Source organism: Labeo rohita, chromosome 23 (genome assembly GCF_022985175.1).
Source record: "Labeo rohita strain BAU-BD-2019 chromosome 23, IGBB_LRoh.1.0, whole genome shotgun sequence".
Taxonomy (NCBI): Eukaryota; Metazoa; Chordata; class Actinopteri; order Cypriniformes; family Cyprinidae; genus Labeo; species Labeo rohita.
In genome coordinates, this window is record NC_066891.1 from 6,448,592 (window position 1) to 6,468,288 (window position 19,697).

At 35.8% G+C, this 19,697-nt stretch overlaps 1 protein-coding gene across 1 annotated transcript; it reads right to left on the minus strand.

The window, feature by feature from the left end:
* Positions 1–1,685: 1,685 nt before the first annotated feature.
* LOC127154909 (protein-glutamine gamma-glutamyltransferase K-like) lies at positions 1,686–11,769 on the minus strand. Its single transcript, XM_051096788.1, has 13 exons — positions 11,421–11,769; positions 6,717–6,908; positions 6,134–6,376; positions 5,888–6,006; positions 5,695–5,802; positions 5,390–5,567; positions 5,128–5,266; positions 4,829–5,015; positions 4,527–4,680; positions 3,757–4,041; positions 2,198–2,358; positions 1,946–2,082; positions 1,686–1,833 (listed from the first exon to the last, which is right to left on the minus strand). Exons 1-13 carry the CDS (start codon positions 11,767–11,769, stop codon positions 1,686–1,688), a joined length of 2,400 nt encoding a protein of 799 aa, XP_050952745.1.
* Between the last annotated feature and the right edge of the window lie 7,928 nt (positions 11,770–19,697).

Genomic DNA, 19,697 nt, shown 5'->3' on the forward strand with positions numbered 1-19,697 from the left:
AGGCTTAGAAATAACTGTGAAGAAAAAAATAAATTTCCACATATACTAATCAATGTATATCGATATAATGTGTATTTTCTGGGGGTATATAAAAGTTGTATAATATAATATGACATAACTGCCCTGGTGAAAAAACAAGCATATGCTGGTAGGCATGTTTTGATGCTGGGATGCTGGTTAGGTATCCCAGCATCAAAACATGCCTACCAGCATATGCTGGTTTTTTCATCAGGGTGTATATTACCGTATTGGCTTGAAATGAATAAGGCTATCAAATGTGTGCAAATCAAGTCTTTGCTCATAATAGGCAGGAGGGGCAAATATTATTAGTCTAAAACTGCAAAGTGGCTGGTTTTAACTGAGCAGAGGACTGTGAATTCACAAGATTAGAACAGCTTTCTGAACCATGTAGGCGTAGTCGAGGCTTCAGATGTCATCAATGAGGTCATTGGTCTAACACAAGCCTCGATACGCGCTTCACCAAAAGCTTTCAGGATTTCTCGACACACGATCCGAAGCTTCGGCAGAGAACATAACATCACTATTGTTTGGGCTTTGATTTTGGACTACCCCTTTAATAAATAATGTGTATGGATCCTCAACCTTCGTGTACCTGTACTGGTAAAGTATGATTGAGTGAATGTAACCATTTTTTTTGAAGTCTCCTTAATGATTATTAATGATAAATACTAAATTGTTCCTAAAATAACTTTTTTTTTTTCCACCTCAATACTGTTGCATGTCTCACTCTTTATGTAATGTACACATTCAAAACAAGCTGATAACTGTTTGTGAATTACTTTATTGCAATATAAGTAAATGCAGACAACTTGACAATACTCTTTTTATAATTGCTAAACCTGTCACTCAGTTTAACTCCATGAATGTCCACATGGACATTCACAAATGATCACTGAAGCTGTAATCACACAACATATTCACAGCATCTGAAATATCAGTCTCAGTTATTTATTATTTGTACAACCCAAATGCTGTTTACTTTGGCTGTGAAGTGAATTCATAAAGCTTTTGACAGCCAACTTACACTGGAAGTGTTTAGCACATTGCAAATCTATTGACACTAAGTGTTACTCTGTTCACTACAATGTTTGTTCAGTTACTTAAGTCTTTAAAAAAAGAGCATCTAACTGGTTGCATGTGGAGTGTGAATTATAGGTTATTCACTATGCTTTTATATAAATAGCATTTATATTCTTACACAAAGTAAAATATACTAAACAGTAATGCTTTGACCCTCTGCATGTGTATTTTGTTTCTTCCGTTAGGTAGAACCGTTGCTAATGTTGTTATAGGGTACAGAAGCATTATAGAAGTACTAATTTTCAAGCATTATTAAAACACCATTTGCCATTATTGGAGAGAAGAAATTATGTATAATGCTTAGGAAGTTAACACAAAGATTTATTAAATACAAAACCACAATAATACAGTTTAGTAATCTGGCATGTAATAAAGTTTGAATTTAAGACAAGATTCATTGTCTCTGTCAAATATATATTTAATATATTTGGTTATTTTTATTGTTAACCATAAATAAACTGTATGTCCTTCAAAATACTTCAGCATACCTAATGAGACAAAATGTAATTTCTAACATAAACATCCTCTAAACATAAGCTTAATGGTTCCACGGTTAGATGCACTCTGGCAAGCATCAAGAAGTCTTAAATCTTTTCATGAATAACAATGTTGGTGTATCCATGCACCTGAGTGAGCTGAGGGCAGTCAAGAGATGCTAGAAGTTTATGTGACCCAGGATATTTAGGAACAAAGGTCTCCGTCAGGTTCACTAAGGCCAGACTTGGAATGTCACTGGAATGACAAAGAAACTAAAATTATGTACTCCATTTGTATTAATTTAACATTGTGCTCACTGTAATTTATTTCAAGCAGTATAAGTTAATATAATACTCTTGCGTCTTACCCATAGTTAATTTTTCTAACACACTGCAATCCCAATCCTTCAAACCGGAAAACAACATTCTTCAGCACACAAGGAAGTGGGTTCTGAAATTTGATGTTGAATGTCATCTCTTTGCCCGCTACACCGCCGTAAACAGGCTGAAAAAGAAAGACAATTAGGCACTAGTCTGCAAAGTTGAGTTGCGTGAAATCGAACTTGAAAGCAAACATTGACAGATGTGTATATGAAGAGCTCTTAATTAATTAAACTCACAATGATAATGAGATCTGGTGTGCGGAATCTGAAGTTGAACTGGGTGGTCAGTATCTGCGTAGTCTCTGCGACCCGTCCAGAGAGAATGAGCATCAGAGCTGTTTGAGCAGCCAGGTGGTCCTTATAGTCCTCATAGCACAAGGTCCACTCCAGAATCTGGACTACAGAGGAAAACAAGACAAAAAAGTGAACACTAATGCTTTCACAACAAATCTACATTTAAAATGGATAATCATCTTCATTGTTATTTTGTCTTCACAGCTCATGTCAAGCCTGTACTGAGAACGTAATGCTAAAGTAAGAATTTGGTAGGACTGGTTTATCTATAGTTTGCACCAAATTAACGAAAACTAGTGTAAATGTATGTTTGTTAAGATAAACTGATGTATGCTTTAAAGTATTTCCTGAAAGTCTAAATTTGCAGCCTTAGTAAAAAAAGATATAAATTTAAAATGCATTTATTTTATACTAAGTATAGTTCAAGTCTATTAACATATTTATTGACAGTACTCTACCTGGTCTAATGGCAAAAACGTACCTGACGTACAATACGTACCAATAAGTACAAGTCACTGCAGTTTCCAAAAGAAATGAACACTAGAGGCCAGGGTTGCCAGGTTTTCACAACACAACCCGCCCAATTGCTACTCAAAACTATCCCAAAAGTAGCCCAATTGCGTTTCGAGGGGGATCCCTGGTAAAAATTGTGTTCTGGGGGGTAAAATACATATTTTTAACGGGATTTCCCTGGTAAAATTAGCATTGCAGCTGCAAAATGTTACATTATTATGCGTTTTTATGTTAGTTTTGCATTTGTCAACACATTTGCATTTGTGTAAGGCATATTTTTAACATGATAGAGCATTAACTTTTAGCGACAGTCAAAATATTTAAGCTCTGAATTGCCGCAATACGTACCTAAAGCAACCTAACAAAAACACAGCAATACGTACCTATATCAACGTAATAAAAACGTGCCAGGGTTCATGTATTGAACCTGTGTTTTAGCGCCCAACTTAGTGGACATTTCTCTTTGAAACTGCCACGAAACGTGCAGTAAGGTATGTAAAAATGGTGCAGCAGAAAAGTACTCAGAGGTACGTATTTTTATGAGATGGGTTGGCTTGTGCACAATGCACATTTGTTGATATTAAGCCTAAGCGCAATAAAATATACTTAAGTATAGCTTTAGTTTGACTTCAGCACTACTTCCACACAATTAAAGTGCATTAAGTACAAAATTAGTTGTTTCAATCTGGCAAACTTTAAATATACCAGTTTAGTATAATAAAAGTACAATTACAAGGTATTTTTTAAGTACATAATATGTAAACATATTTGTAGTATACTTAGCATGAAATAAATGTATTTTAAATACATTATAGTATATTTATTTTTCACAAGGGAGCTTTAAATACTGTGCCAGGTTTGGTGAACATTGCTTGGAACAACTTAATGTATTCAGTATACACTCACTGTACTGAATATATCTATTTTAGATGTAACTGTCTATTGGGGTGTCTTGCAAAATGCGATTTCAAGGTCCCATCATCTCTCACCCTCATACGACTTGAGCTCAATGAGTGTCTGGTCCTTTTTCACCAAGGCTTTTTGGGCTCCAGTGTAGTATATGGCTGCCACCTGGCTGTACAGAGTGAAACTGCGAGAAAACCGGCATTTGTTCTTCAGAATGATGGAAAGCACTGCATCCTGACCAATACATGGTCCATCACTCTTCATGTTGACTTCAATGATCACATCGTCATTGTTAGACAGTGGGTATACAGACTGTTTGAAGCCATTGCAACAGACTGTTTCTACAGCAGTTCGTGCCCCGTCCGAACCTGATGAATGGGATAAAATAATAAATAATCAAAATCATGAATATTAAATGTGGTGTTTTTGGATACTATGTCTTAGACATCCCTACTTCCAAACATTACTAAAATTACATCTTCTAACGTGACAAGCCTAGCCTGTTAGAAAACCAGCTAAACAGACCTCGTGGAGGTCTGTAATAATATCAAATGCTTTTTTATATAACAACATACTGAGTTTTATATTTTATCAAAGTTCATGGCTACTTTTGAATGACCATCAGTGAAGAAAGATGCTTTTCCCCCACACAGTATGGTGTAGTTATGACATCGACTGGCAGGTGCTAACTCTGCATGCTAACCAGTCAAACCTAATATAGAAACCAAGACATTTGGCTTCAGTGGCTTGAGTAATCAGTAATGATTTATATCATTATGGACCTCTATATTCTGGTAAGTACAGCTCACATTGCAGTGATGTGCTTCTGTGACGTACATGTGGAGGTTTTCACCTTTTGGGTGTTTGTAAAGGTGTGTGATATCTACACGTTGATCTGAGCCGACAGCTTTGGTGCTGATGCAGTGACCTACTGCGTTCTTCTCAACATGAATTACAGCAAAGTTTTTGTTCTCTTTACGCTGCCAGTAGACTTTATCGCTGTTCACCTACAAAAAGATCCCAACTGTAAGTATACCAGAATTGTGCATCTGTCCTTTTACATTCTAATTCAGTTTCTATATTTGAAGCAGGATTCTGAATTTTAATTAATTTAATGAAGATACGAAGATAAAACCCTGTAAGTCATTAACATACTCCAGCAAAAAGTAAGGGCGCGTCATGCTGAATCTGCCCGTTGCGGATTGCAGCAACAGAAATAGGACAGCAGCGAAGATTGTCCTTGCTGGTAAGTTGAGGAGTGGAATCAACCAGCTGCCAACCTCCAAAACCAGATGGCAGGTCTGGACGAGTCATCCAGGCCTCATTCCACACATGAAAGTTCCTACATTAAAAAAAGTATCAACCAAGAAAGGTAAAGAGATAAAGAAATACAAAGAACAATCATTGCCACAAAAATTAACGTTTTGGCAAATGCTGATGCCATGTGATCTTACCAGACTGAATAACGGTTCAGATGTTCAACTGGCTCAAATTTCTCATCTAAATAAACATCAGTTGTCAGTGAAACATCAGTGTCATGAGCAGAATTGAAGTTTGAGACTGGACGAGTGGGAATGCCCAAACATCTGAAAACTGAGGACAGAGAGATTGCGAGAAGAAAGACTTTATTTAATACGCACAAATAAATATAACATCAATTCTCACAGCCCCTTTGACTGTTGACGTTTTCTCAATCCAACATGATTGATTTCTTACTTGTATTGATGACACCAGCGAAGACCCAGCACTGTCCATATTTGACAGGTTTTCCTCCACTTTGGTGGTAATGTTTCAGGATGGCAGTGCTGCCGCACCAGGATGTTGGAGAAGTTCCATCACTGCAAGTTCTTGACCAGCTACCCTTTATCACACCACTGTTGTCACTGGCATTAATCTGTCTCAAAGATGAAATGTCAAAGTATTATTTTGTCATTTGCTCTCTTCATAAGCATCCTTATTCTTATTGTCCAATCAGGTGGTCAAATCTCAAAACTCTGATTAAAAAAGGCCAGAAAACTCACAAATGCAGATATCACTCTAACGACATTAACAGGATCTCCCCATCCAGAGCAAGGCCCACCACTCTTTTCCAACACAAAGAAACACGCAGCCAGAACTCCTTCGTCAAACTAAGAATAAGAGATCAAAGAACAAGTAATTAACAAATGCTTGCATGCATTTTTATATGAATCTGAATGAAAGTTTGGCTCTTACTTGCCCAAAGTGCCATGTTCTGCAGCCAATCTGCTGCGTAGTTCCATAGTAGATTTTACCCATGTCATTCAGCACATACTCAACTCTCTCTGCCTCATCACTCAGGTACACGCTGTCACCTGATAACAGACATTCTTAAATATATTACAGTTTTTCTAGTTTTCCCTAATTTTTGTTTAGTTTTAAGGCTTTAGTTGTGATTTAAAAGCCCAGTAAAATGAAGGATCCAATATCATGTGCACATACATTTAGACCAGGGGTTGAACAGCATGTAAATATCATATTCAGCTGAAGTGGCCTTTCCTCCTGGGCCGTCGGTAACGACAGTAAGTTTGTATCGTCCAATAGAAGCTGTTGACTGAGAGTAAACACACAGTCTCATTCGGTTTTGCATTTGCTCAACAATCCTGGCTTCCCAGCAGTCTTTCTCGAATTTCTTCACTAATGGAACAATCGTGAGCATCTCGCTCGATGTTGATGGGATATTACCTTTGAAACACACACAAGAAAAGGAAATAATAGTAAGGTTATGCTTTTAGAATACATTCAGAAAAAAATGAAAAGATGAAACTGCATTGAAAATATTTGCATTTTGCGTAAATATAGAAAAACTCAGTACTCATGGTCAGATGTTCTTGCTGTCATTGATTATTAATATATAAATTTAGAAAATAGTGCAAAATGCAAGCATTTTTGCTGGTGGTCTTAGACATTTTGGACTTGTTTTGTTTTTCTAAATGAAATATATTATTGGCCAGTTTCTGTAAGTTGTCAGAACACAACTGGGTTGGTAGCAAGGTGGCATCTAATGAAAAAGGCCTTAACTGACATAGTCTCAGCTCCAGGTTAAATTGGTCACAGTTTGGATTAAAGGGTCGGGACAGCTCAATCCACATCTCAAAACATTGTCCTCTACGGATGATGAGGTGGTCGCTGAGATAATGATCTGTGTGATGCTCCAGTCGATTCTGTCCCTTCCTGGATTTGATAAGGTCAACAGAACAGACCTGCAACGGCAGAGCTGAAAAAATAGAAATGAAACTGATTAATGATGAGAGTAGGTTTGTCAATTTTTTAGAAACTTCAGTTACTTATTACACAATATGCCAATAACTGCATATAATCCCCCTATTTAGGAGTTTTGTATCATCTCCAGGGATAAGGAGTAGCGAAATACATGTAACGTCGTGACCTAGGGTGAAGTCAGCTAAAATGGGCTATTAGGTAAAATGGGCCAAATAAGGTTGTAGAGTCATATCTTTTTTTACAGAATTTCACAATAACTGATCTTGCATTGTTGCTTCAGCACTTGTTGACATGTAGCAATCATTTTGATTGGTCTGAGTTTTTTAAGGCAGGCAGGCAGGGCAGGGCAGGGCAAAGTGTTATGAAGCTTGTCAGAGCACAAGCTGACAAGGTAAGTGGGCCAGACATAGTAAATTTCATTCATCACTAATAAAGGTACTAAAGCAATTATAAGTAAACTTACCAACAAAGCAAACATTTATGAACAATGTTTTGACATGCTCTTTGAAATAAAAAAGTCATTTACCAAAACGTGGCCCATTTTAGCTGACTTCACCTTATTTAAAATACAAAATGTGAATAACTGTGTTTCGTTTACATTTTAAATGGGTGGTAAGTTACATCCGAAAAGTATTTTAGATTACCAAAATGAATACTTTGAATTGTAATTCAATGTATTTAATAAAATTACATTTTAATGTAAAATGATTGGAAATTTTAACCAATGAGGCAACTGGTGATTCTCTGACTTCCGTGCAACGCCTGTTGAACAAGCAACCTGGCCTGCTGAGTGCACTGCTAGTGACGGCTCAGGAAAATGAAAAGGACGTAACATCACAGTGCAATGCCATTTCTGTTTGGCTGCAACAAAACGTCTCAAGAGTTCAAAGGAACACCTAACTATGAGATGGCATCTTAAAGTAAGTTGTTCTTATTCTTAAAGTAAGTTGCTGCCAACGTTGTTCGCACGCCACACGGCCGTTTTCTCACGCAGTGCCAGTGAGGTTTGTTTGTACGATTTCTTGTTTTTCTATATTCGTAACGATATATAAATATATATTTATAATATGGTATAGGTATAGTTAGTATATCAATCGAGGACGAAAAGTGATGTTTAGTGATGTTTTAAGAGTAAATCTAGTCGGGATTGACATCATTAGAAAAGACACTTCATGATATGATTTGCCGCGATCTATCCCAGTTCGCATCTGCCTTGTGCCAAACTCGTTCAACTTTGCCCATCACATATTTGCTATAAGTATTATTAGCAACATTTGGCTTCTGAATCAAAGCACCTTATCAACGAATGATTCAATTGGATTCATAAAATCGCTTCCTTCTGAGTCTTTTTGAACGAGTTTAATGATTCCATGGCTCTCAATAAATCAGTGATTTTCCTCCCATCATTTTATATTTCTATGTTCACATTGTTATATTTAAAACATTGATCTCATAGCATTTTTTATGCATTCATAATTGTTTTAAATGCGTCCATGCCACCCATTTTTATTTACAGGTGGTTAACATAAAAACAAGACATCAAAGTAATACTCCCCTTACCTTAAATACTCCAAAGTATTTAGATTAACTTACTAAAATTAAGTAATCTAACGAAATACATTACAAAAAAGTTTTTAAAGCCTGTATTTTGTAATTTGTAACCTTCCCAACCCTGATCATCTTGCATCATGCATTACACTCCGAAGAGCTTGTACCTTGTACCACAGACTCCACATGTGTCCATGCATCTGTGGAAAAATTTGTGAATCTGGTGGTGACATCCTCAGATTCTCGACATGAATTGCGGTGATTGCAACAGGAATGCTCCCAAACGGATGAGGCGCCTGCCTCGCAGCATGTCTCTGTCTGCCTCTTAGACTCAGCTTTAATAAATGACCTTTCACAAGAAAACATCATTAGTTTATCAACAACGATTGCTCATAAACAAAGCTCACATAAAGAACCATTCGAACGAAGGTTGTTGAGGTTTGTACCTTACAAGTTTCTCCTTAAATTCTTTAAGCCTCAACTGAATTTTAACAACAATAACACTTAATAGGGTTCCTCGTTTTTTGTTAATCCTACCAGAATATGAATTTCCTTTATTGTCATTATTATTTGACATATACAGATAAATGCACAGAGAAAGCTTATAAATACAATAGTCTGCTAAAGACGTTCCTGGGCATCACCCTATCAAAATCTTTAAAATGTACCAGTTTCAAAAAATGATGTCTAAAATCAAATCACAGGAGCAGAAAACAATATTTAAGATCATTACTTACATGGTTGTAGTTCTTGTTCCTTAATGTGTTTGAAGGTGGTGTTGTCCGAGTGAATTAATAAAGCAAGTATGAAGTAAGTCTCAACGGATGTCTTCGTTGGTATAAATGTTTCTCTTCAGAACAGCCCGGTATATATTCACATCTTCATCTCCACCCCATCCACAGCTCAGCACTGGAGTGTGTAAAGAATTTCTTGTCTGATGAGAGAGAATTTAGCGTTTATCATGAGTCTCACAAGTTAATTGTAACAGCTTATTTAAACACTGCATCAGCACAAATTTTCAATGTGAAAAAAATTTAGGTATTAAAGATGGAATGCATTGTAAATTACTCCAGTGAATGATTTAATCCTATGGAAAGGTTATCGTTTATTTACATGACTAAGACAATGTCTCATTGACAGTCATTCCGATAGACACACCAAATACCACATTGTTTGCTAGTTAGCAATATCATTGCAAACATATCTAACATTTTAAATTGGCCAGCCCACTATTAGCATTTGCTACATTTACATTATGCATTTAAGCAATATATATTGATATATATTTCAAAAGAACCCATTCAGAAATTTTTATATCATTGATGTGTGGCAATTTCCCAAAATCATGAAACTATTGAGAATATTGACAGAATATGATTTGTATTTGTGTGTGTGTATATATAGCTACAACTGGTCAAAATAACAAAAAATTAAAATAAAAATAAAAAATAAATAAAAGATAATGTTTTTAGACCTCAAATAAAGCATATATTCATTTTTAAACAACACAACACTAATGTTTTAACCTGGGAAGAGTTCAGAAATCAATATTTGGTGGAATAAACCTGATTTTCAATCTCAGCTTTTATTAGACTTGGCATGTTCCCCACCAGTCTTTCACATTGCTGTTAGGTGACTTTATGCCACTCCTGACACAAAATTCATGTAGCTCGGCTTTGTTTGATGACTTGTGACCATCCATCTTCCTCTTGATCACATTCCAGAGGTTTTAATGGGGTTCAGGGCTAGAGACTGGGCTGGTCATTACTGGGTCTTGATTTGGTGGTCCTCCTTCTACACCTTGATTGACCTGGCTGTGTGGCATGAAGCATTGTCCTGCTGGGGAAAAAAAAAAAAAGAAACAGTTGAAGAAGGATGCAAGTTCTTCCAGGACAACCTTGTAAGTGGCTTGATTCATGCGCTGTTTACAAAGACGAATGTGTCAGATGCCAACCCCAGATTATCACTGGTCCTGCACCAAATTTCACACACTCTAGGGGCCTCATTTATCAACAGTGTGTAGAAAAGGTTCTATGGTTTGTCCCTATATTTACACACATGCCTATATATATATATATATATATATATATATATATATATATATATAGGCATATATAAGTTGGTAGATCTCACTTTGCGTGAAACTGTTCTTATGCACTCGTTAAGCACACATCTGTGAAAATTGGACCTTACTCCAGTCCTCTTTGGTCCAATGCAAATCTCAGCCTGGCTCTTAGTTGCTTCTCATTCATAAAGGGCTTTTTTCTAGCTTTGCCCTGTCTCTAGGAGCCTGTTTCGCCGCGTGCTCACCAAGCACTTTGCCCCAGCTGCCGTTTGCCAGTACTTTTGAAGGTCACTTGATGTCATCCTACGGTTGCTGAATGACATTCAAATGAGCTGACAGTCATCCCTGTCAATGGAGAGATGTTTTTGCCCTCTGCCGGTCTGTACCTTTGTTGTCCTTAATGTCTGCAGCTTGATCTTGTTCTCATGAATCGCTTGTCTTTGAAATTTTAAGGATGGAAGATACCTGACACTTACTGTATCCCTAGTTAAGCCAGAATTGAACCCTTTATTTCCTCACTCAAAACTTTTAAACTCTTTTGGCATTGTTAACCATTATTATTTGATTCCAATTACTTCTGAGATACTACTAGCACTGTTTTGCCATCCAGCTATTTATATATTAACCAAATAATCTATTCAACATTCTCTTAGTGATAGATCTGTGTCTGTGCCAGCTTTGTTTACTTTTCTTACCACAGAAATAATATACAAGTTTTCATTCGAACATCTTTATGAACATTTATTGAAGAAAGTTTGTATATGTTATAATCAAGCACAAACATAATAATAACTGTCTGCTTGATTTATGACTTCTGTAATCTAAGAACAGCAGTCATCACAACATACAGTAATCACAGCTTGTTTTTAATTGCAAGGGCATGAACTGGCTTACAGCACGGCCCTTTTGAATCCAGTTTGACAACTGGAGAGTGCCCGATCATCTTGTTTCTGCATGGCTGCATGCCTTTGCAATCACTGCTAACATTCTTGATATCTTGATCATGGCATGTCGTCAGAGTGGCGCACTCACAAACTGGCTTACAGAATGCCTCTTTTGAATCTCCTGAATCCAGTTTGATGACTGGAAAGTGCCCAATCACCTTGCTTCCACAGAGTGGCATGACTTTGCAGTCATCTTTTAATATCTTTGAAGGCAACAGGCTTGTAATCATAATGGCAGCATGGTGGGATGTAGTTGCAGGGGTTATTGAAAGGGTTGCATGCCAATTTCTTGCAGTCATCCTTATATCCACAATTGCAGTATGATGGGATGGAATTTTATGGATTCACAGCAAAGTTTAACTTAGCATGCTACATTCTTGCATTTGTTCTTACAACCATAATTGCAGCTTGATGGGACAGGGTTGTTGCAAGTGTTGCTGCAAACTGGCACACAACATGGCACTTTTTGCAATTATTGTTTTTTACTCAAGCTTGCAGTTACTAAAATAGTCAGTCACATTTCATCATCAGTCTGTTACATGAGTAGAAAAAAAAAAAAAACATCATGGTAATAAAGATGGCATGTGACACACTACATACTTCCATGAATCAGTTGGCAGGATTTTATAGTTTTAACTTTACTAATATTCTAGAATGTGTGTACAAAACTGTAAACTGTAACTAGCATAACTATAAAACATGTAGAGTATTTTAGATATAAAGTTAAAAAGAACATTCACTAAGATATATATGTAATATATACACTTTAGCCAAATCTGAACAGTTAGCATGTGACATTTTGACTCGAGTGACATTCTTTCTGTGTCTAAAAATGGTCGGTTAATATATGTTAACTTGTTTATTGAACTGTTAAGGAATAAAATGAATATCACATTTACAATTGTGGCAAATACCACTTTACTCACAGCTAATTGCCTTACTGTTGCCTTTTTGTTTTAAAAGTGGCACTGTTTGTCACTGCTGTGAAATTATACCAATGTTTAGAGCAAACACAGTCACCACCTGGCAGACGCTTACCGATGTAGGCAGGTCAGACAAACTGCACTTCGCACCTTTAGCATGGCTAGATAGCGCTGATTCTCCTGTTTTCAAACACATTTTACATGTTGCATGTCCCAGGTCCTGCTCTTTCTCAAGCCATGTATTGTACTTTTCCAAGTGAAGTCAAACATTATTAAATCACGCATTTTCATTTAAGTATGTGTTGCGAATAGCAGGCGTTATGACACACAAAGAACGTAATGTCACATGGCGAACTGTCCAAATTGTAAGTATTGTAAGTTAACCAATATTTTTCCATTAAGCAAACATTTGATTACGCATATGTATGAAACCAATTTCCTGGGTTTACATGTTTTTCCAAAACTTGTGCAGTACTGAAAATTACTATTTTAACATTTTGTGACTTTTCCAGGTTTTTCCATGACTGTAGCCTAAACCAGAAGGGTCACTGATATTTCACAAAATCCCCAAATCATGAAACTCTTGATGGAGAATGTCAAAACATTTGTGTCTGCGTCAGCTGTGCTTACTTTTTTATACTAATTAAATAATTCATGTACACGTTTTCATTTTAACATCTTTATTTTCTCAATATAAGTTTCCTGAAGAGTTGTTTACATTTCCATTTTTTGTTTTTTTGTTTTTACTTTTAGCTGTTACAGTAAATAATCAAGCACTTTTTTTTTTTTATGTCTATGGAGTGCACAGTCCAACATACAGTAATAATTTAAATTTAAATAATGCTTTTAATTGCAAATGCATAAACCAGCTCGCAGCACGACCTTTCTGAATCCAGTTTGATGTCTGGAAAGTGCCTGTTCATCAGCACTTTCCACACCATGATGCTTCAGAGTTGCAAGGGTTGTTGCAAGCTGGCATGCAGTATGCCACTTTATTGCAGCCGGGATTACATCCAGAAGCACAGCATGATGAGCCTTGGCCGCATGGGTTTTTGCGAACTGGCACACAGCATGCCCCTGTATTGCAGCCTGCATTACATCCAGAAGCACAGCATGATGAGCCTTGGCCGCAAGGGTTTTTGCAAACTGGCACACAGCATGCCCCTGTATTGCAGCCCACATTACATCCAGAAGAACAGCATGATGAGCCTTGGCCGCAAGGGTTATTGCAAACTGGCACACAACATCCAATGGAGCCACAGTTCGCTGACTTTTGGCCAGACATAGTGTGAGCTGCAAAAAATAAAAAAAAGAGATAATAACAAAACTAGCTATTCAGTCAACCCTTGTCATTAGTTAAAGCATCTGAGTTGAATACTTACATGTTTTTGGTTGGTTTTCTTGATTGTGTTTGAAAGGCTCTTGAAGCAGCTCTTTTCTCTCTGTAATGTTTCTCTCCTCATCAGCCCGGTATATATATTCACATCTTCATCTCCACCCTGTCCACAGCTCAGAGTTCAGGAGTGTGAAGAATTTTCCATCTCATGAGAGGGACCGTTTAGTGTTTACGATTAATTACAGCATCAGAGCAGTCTTTACGTTGTGTCAAGTAATGATGAGGAGGGAGGTTTAATGAGAAGTGAAGAGAATAGAACACAATGCTATTTTGTTTGAATTTAAAATAAAATGTCATTGTAAATAAACAAATTTCTAAGCAATTGACTTTTAAGTTTTTATTGTCTTTTATTTATTGGCTTTTATTGTCGTCTTATATAAAAAAGTAGAACTATAACTAAACCAAACCCTATAGAGTGAAATAATAGAGCAATTTTAAATGAATGCATTTGTTCTGTTTTTAAAACCAATCTTTTAATTAAAACAAATAAATGTTTCATTTTAAAAATAAATCTTTTTAATCCAATTATATAATTTTACATCTAACAGCCACAGATGCAGAACATAATGCGTTTAATTATTGCAATGTAATATTGTAATTTTTGAGATGTTTGTGAAGAAGTCAGGTCTAGTCAGTTTTTACCGACTCAAGCCTGCAGTTACTAAACTAGTCAGGCACATTGCATCGTCAGTCACAAACATCATGGCAATAGAGACATCATGCATTAATATTATTTACACACAATTAATTGGGAGGGAAGTTTAATGAAAAGTAATGACCGTAGAACACAATGCTATTTTGTTTTCATCCAGAATTAAATTAAATTTCATCATGAATAAATTTCTAAGCAACTGTCTTTTTTGTTAATACCAAACCTAGTCTTCTACAATTTTATATCTATATATATATATATAGATATAAGAAATATAACTAAATGAAACCCTACCTCTAAAACTAAATCATAATAATAATAATGATTTTGTTGTAAGCTTTAGCAATAAATCTTTTATATAAAATAAATATTTCATTTTAAAATAAATCTTAATGATCCTATTACATAAAAATAACCCTCATACATAATCTTACTTATTTGTAGCATCATCTAATAGCCACATATACAAAACATAATAAGCTTAATTATTGTAATTTAATATTAATAGTATTAAGATGTATATGAAGAAGTCTCAACTATCAGTTTTTACTGACTCGAGCCTGCAGTAATTAAACACATTTCATCATCAGTCTGTTAGCTTGAGTAGAAAAAAAAAACATATTGGTAATAAAGATGGCATGTGAAACAAACTGTTCCACTGAATGATTCATTCTGGCAAATTGTATTCAATTCAGTATCTCACTGTAATAATGAATTGTAAAGGCATACCAGTTTGGACTATGTGCTTAAAGTTTACATCTTTTAATTTGGGTGTTTTTGTGTGAATTATGGGTGTAACTTTCATTAATCTGTAAACAATCAGTGAAAGGTTCAATCTATGAACGCAATACATTTTTTTTTTATTAACTGGCTACAATGAAATGACATTATACACCCTTCAACCACAGAACATTAAAATGACATTCAAAAGCATTTAAACGCAGTGGAAAAGCATAAACAAGGTCCTTTCAACAGACCATGAAAAACCAAAAGTGATTCTTTCCACGGCAAGAACGGACAGGTGAAATATCACTGTAGTAATATAGTATAGGCCTATATGTATTATTTAATACGCTGCCTTAATAATAATAATAATAATAAAAATTAACTTTCTCATTGCATGATATGATTTCAAAGTGATTTTTGTCATTGTGACAGGTAATAAATTGAAAAAAAAAAAACCTGGAAAGAGGCATGAGGATTTGAGGAGAAAAACTAGAGATTCTTTGTGCATTCCAGGGAAGTATTAATGGGATATATCGTAAATAAAATCGGCAGAACAGACCGCGAATTTGCAGTATATGTTGTTCTTATTCATACTATTACAATGGAATGCAAAGGGAAAAAGAAAATAATCATGGGGGAAACAATGCAGCGACTGAAAAGACTAGATTTAGCACAAACTAGGCTACAATAATATGTGAGCAGCATTAATGTACATGTTTGTGTTTTTGAGAAAACAACGTTTATGCATGGTTAGTGAAAACTAAAAGTCACTGAAATAAGGCTCTAAAACACATGCGGAATATTCGTTCACAAAACCTTTGAGAACAGTGTGTCGTAGACTAGAGTTTTTGCCACAAAATGACGTGAAAAACATTCTGTTTACTCGTTTTGTGATCGAATGCCCATATGTGAGGGGGTGACAATGGCCATGAATATTTAGTGATTTACACCTGAGAGACAAAGGGTCTCCTATAATGAGCCATCAGTCAGTAATGCGTCTGTAAAGCTGGTAACAAAGAATGTGAGGAAAGTAAAATAATGGGGATTTGTGTTTGTATTTGTATTTTACAACAGTATAATCAAAATATACACAGTGAAGGTCAAAGACACTTCATTGAGCACGGTAAACACTAAAACTTGAACAGTAACTTATCTTTGTGTTATTGCTAAAACAGATTCTGTTAAAATGTTGAAACAAGTAAACCATACCTAATATGTAAAATTATATAAAAAAAAAAAATAATAATAATAATAATGGCGTTTTTTAAGAATTAAAAATAATCTAATTTAGTTTGACAATGAACACGTTGCAACCATGCTTGATTAAATAACAGATTGGAGATTAAAATAATAGAATAATAGATCTGTCTTATTTTAAACGAATGCTAAAAACTGAGATTAAAAATTTAATTCAGTCAGAAATGTAAACAAGGCTTTGTGGTGCCATGCCAAAGAGGCACAAAATCACTCTCAAGAATCTTTTCCTGGACTGTTCCCAGCTGGCAGAATGACCTACCTACAGTATCTCATTTCAATCAGCTGAGCCTTTAGCCATTTTCAAAAAATGTCTAAAGACCCATTTTTTACGTCAACACCTGACCAGTTAACACTATTCTATGTTATTCTATTCTATTCGCTATGTGCTAGACTAATTGAGGCTTATCACAGCATTTTTTTATTGTCGTTTTTATTGCCACTTGTCATTTTTTACAGGTTTTACTGACTGTAGCCTAAACTAGGGTCATTGATATGTTCCAAATCATGAAATTCTTAATGGAGAGTTTCAAAACATTTGTGTTTGCGTCAACTGTTTTTATTTTCCTTACTACAGAAATAATTCACACATGCATTTTCTTTTTAACATCTTTATTTTCTCACTATAAGTTTCCTGAAAAGTTTTTGCATTTCCATTTTTTTTTTTTTTTTTTTTTTTGTACTTTTACAGTTTTACAGCTGTTACAGTAAATAATCAAACACAACTTTTTGATGTCTGGAAAGTACCTACTCATCAGCACTTTCCAAAGCATGAACCATGAACCAAGAGTTGCAAAGGTTGTTGCAAACTGGCATGCAGCATGCCCTTTTATTGCAGCCGTCATTACATCCATGACCACAGCATGCTATGCCAGAGTTACAAGGGTTGTTGCAAACTGGAACACAGCATGCCCCTTTACTGCAGCCAGCATTACATCCATGACCACAGCATGCTACGCCAGAGTTGCAAGGGTTGTTGCAAACTGGCACACAGCATGCCCCTTTATTGCAGCTGTCATTATATCCATGACCACAGAATGATGAGCCTTGGGTGCAAGGGTTGTTGCAAACTGGTACACAACATCCGGCAGTGCCACAGTTCGCTGACTTTTGACAAGACATGGTGTGAGCTGCAAAAACAAAAAAGAGAGAGATATTGGGAGATAATTACAAAAACTCTTTAAGTATTCTTTAAGTAGCTATTCAGTTAACCCGTGTCATTGGCTAAAGCATGCCAGTTTTGAAAACAATAATAACATGCTAAATAAATCCAGAATCTGAGTTGAATACTTACATGTTTTGGTTTGATTTTCTTGATTGTGTTTGAAAGGCACTTGTCTGTCTTGCTGGAAGCAGCTCTTCCCTTGCTCTGATGTTTCTCTTCTCAGTAGCCCGGTATATATTCACATCTTCATCTCCACCCTGTCCACAGCTCAGAGCTCAAGAGTGTGAAGAATTTCCCATCTTATGAGAGGGGCAGTTTAGTGTTTACGCTTAATATCGCTTACACAACTTTAAATACAGCAATCTTTACCTTGTGTCTATTAAGTAATGATGGGTTGGGAGGTTTAATTGGAAGTAATGACAGTAGAACACAATGTTTTATTTTGTTGTACTGTATTTAATTTTATTTTAAAATTTCTAAGCATTTGCCTTTTTTGTTTATATTGTCTTCTATAATGTTTATGTAAAAATGTTTTAATATAACTAAACCAAACCAATCTTTTATTAAAAATAAATAAATATTTTATTTAAAAAATAAATCTTAGTAATCCTATTACAGGTGCATCTCAAAAAAGTAGAATATAATGAAAAAGTTCATTTTTTATTGTAACTTATTTAAAAAAAAAAAAAAAAACGTTTATATATTCTAGATTCATTACATGTAAAGTAAAACATTTCAAAAGTTTTTTGTTTTAATTTTGATGATTAGAGCGTAAAGCTCATGAAAGTCAAACATCCAGTATCTTAAAATACAAGAATATTTACATTTGAGTTTCATTAAATGACCATCCCTACAGTATGAATTCAGGTTATCACTTGTTGTTTGAAACCACACTAATGGGGAAGACTGCTGACTTGGCAATGGTCCAGAAGACAATCACTGACACCCTCCACAAAGAGAGTCACAGAAGGTCATTACTAAAAGGGGTGGCTGTTTACAGAGTGCTGTATCAAAGCATATTAAATGCAAAGTTGACTGGAAGGAAGAAATTGGGTAAAGGTGCACAAGCAACAGGAATGACCGCAAGCTTGAAAATACTGTCAAGTAAAGCCGATTCAAACATTTGGGAGAGCTTCACAAGGAGTGGACTGAAGCCGTAGTCAGCACATCAAGAGTCACCGCGCTCAGACGTCTTCAGGAAAAGGGCTACCAAGCCACTTCTGAAACAGAAACAATGTCAGAAGGCTCTTACCTGGGCTGAGAAAAAGAAGTGGACTGTTGCTCAGTGGTCAAAAGTCCTCTTTTCAGATAAAAGTAAATTTTGCATTTCATGATCCCAGAGTCTGGAGGAAGACTGGAGAGGCACAGAATCCAAACTGCTTGAAGTCCAGTGTGAAGTTTCTGAAGTCATTGATTTGGGGTGCCGTGAAGTCTGCTGGTGTTGGTCCATTGTGTTTTATTAAGTCCAAAGTCAATGTAGCCGTCTACCAGGAGATTTTGGAGCACTTTATGCTTCCATCTGCTGACAAGCTTTATGGAGATGCTGATTTCCTTTTCCAGCAGGACTTTAGCACCTGCCCACAGTGCCAAAACCACTTCTTAAGTGGTTTGCTGACCATGATATTACAGTGCTTTATTAGCCAGCCAACATGCCTGACCTGCACTCCATTGAGAATCTATGGGACATTTTCAAAAAGATGAAGAAAAATAGTTGATCCAACAATATACGGAAGATCTGAAGGCTCAATAGTTCCATAAGCTGTGCCACAGGCTGATCATTTACATGTCACACTTCACTGATGCTGTAATTTGTGTTAGGAGCAAGTCATTTGTTGTAATATATGTTGCTGACCAACTATTGAGTGCATAAATGAACATGCTTTAAAAAACTTGAACTTTTCTTTTTTTGCAAATCCGTTTTTTTAATTGATCTTAGGAAATATTCTAATATTTTGAGATACTGGATTTTTGACTTTCATGAGCTGTAAGCTCTAATCATCAAAATTAAAACATGCCTCGGATGCCTTGGAATCTGTCCTTTAATATCCCTACTGGTTGTTTCTCCACATCACCTCCCCTTCAGGGAGGATGTCTTTGTAGTGTAGGCATCT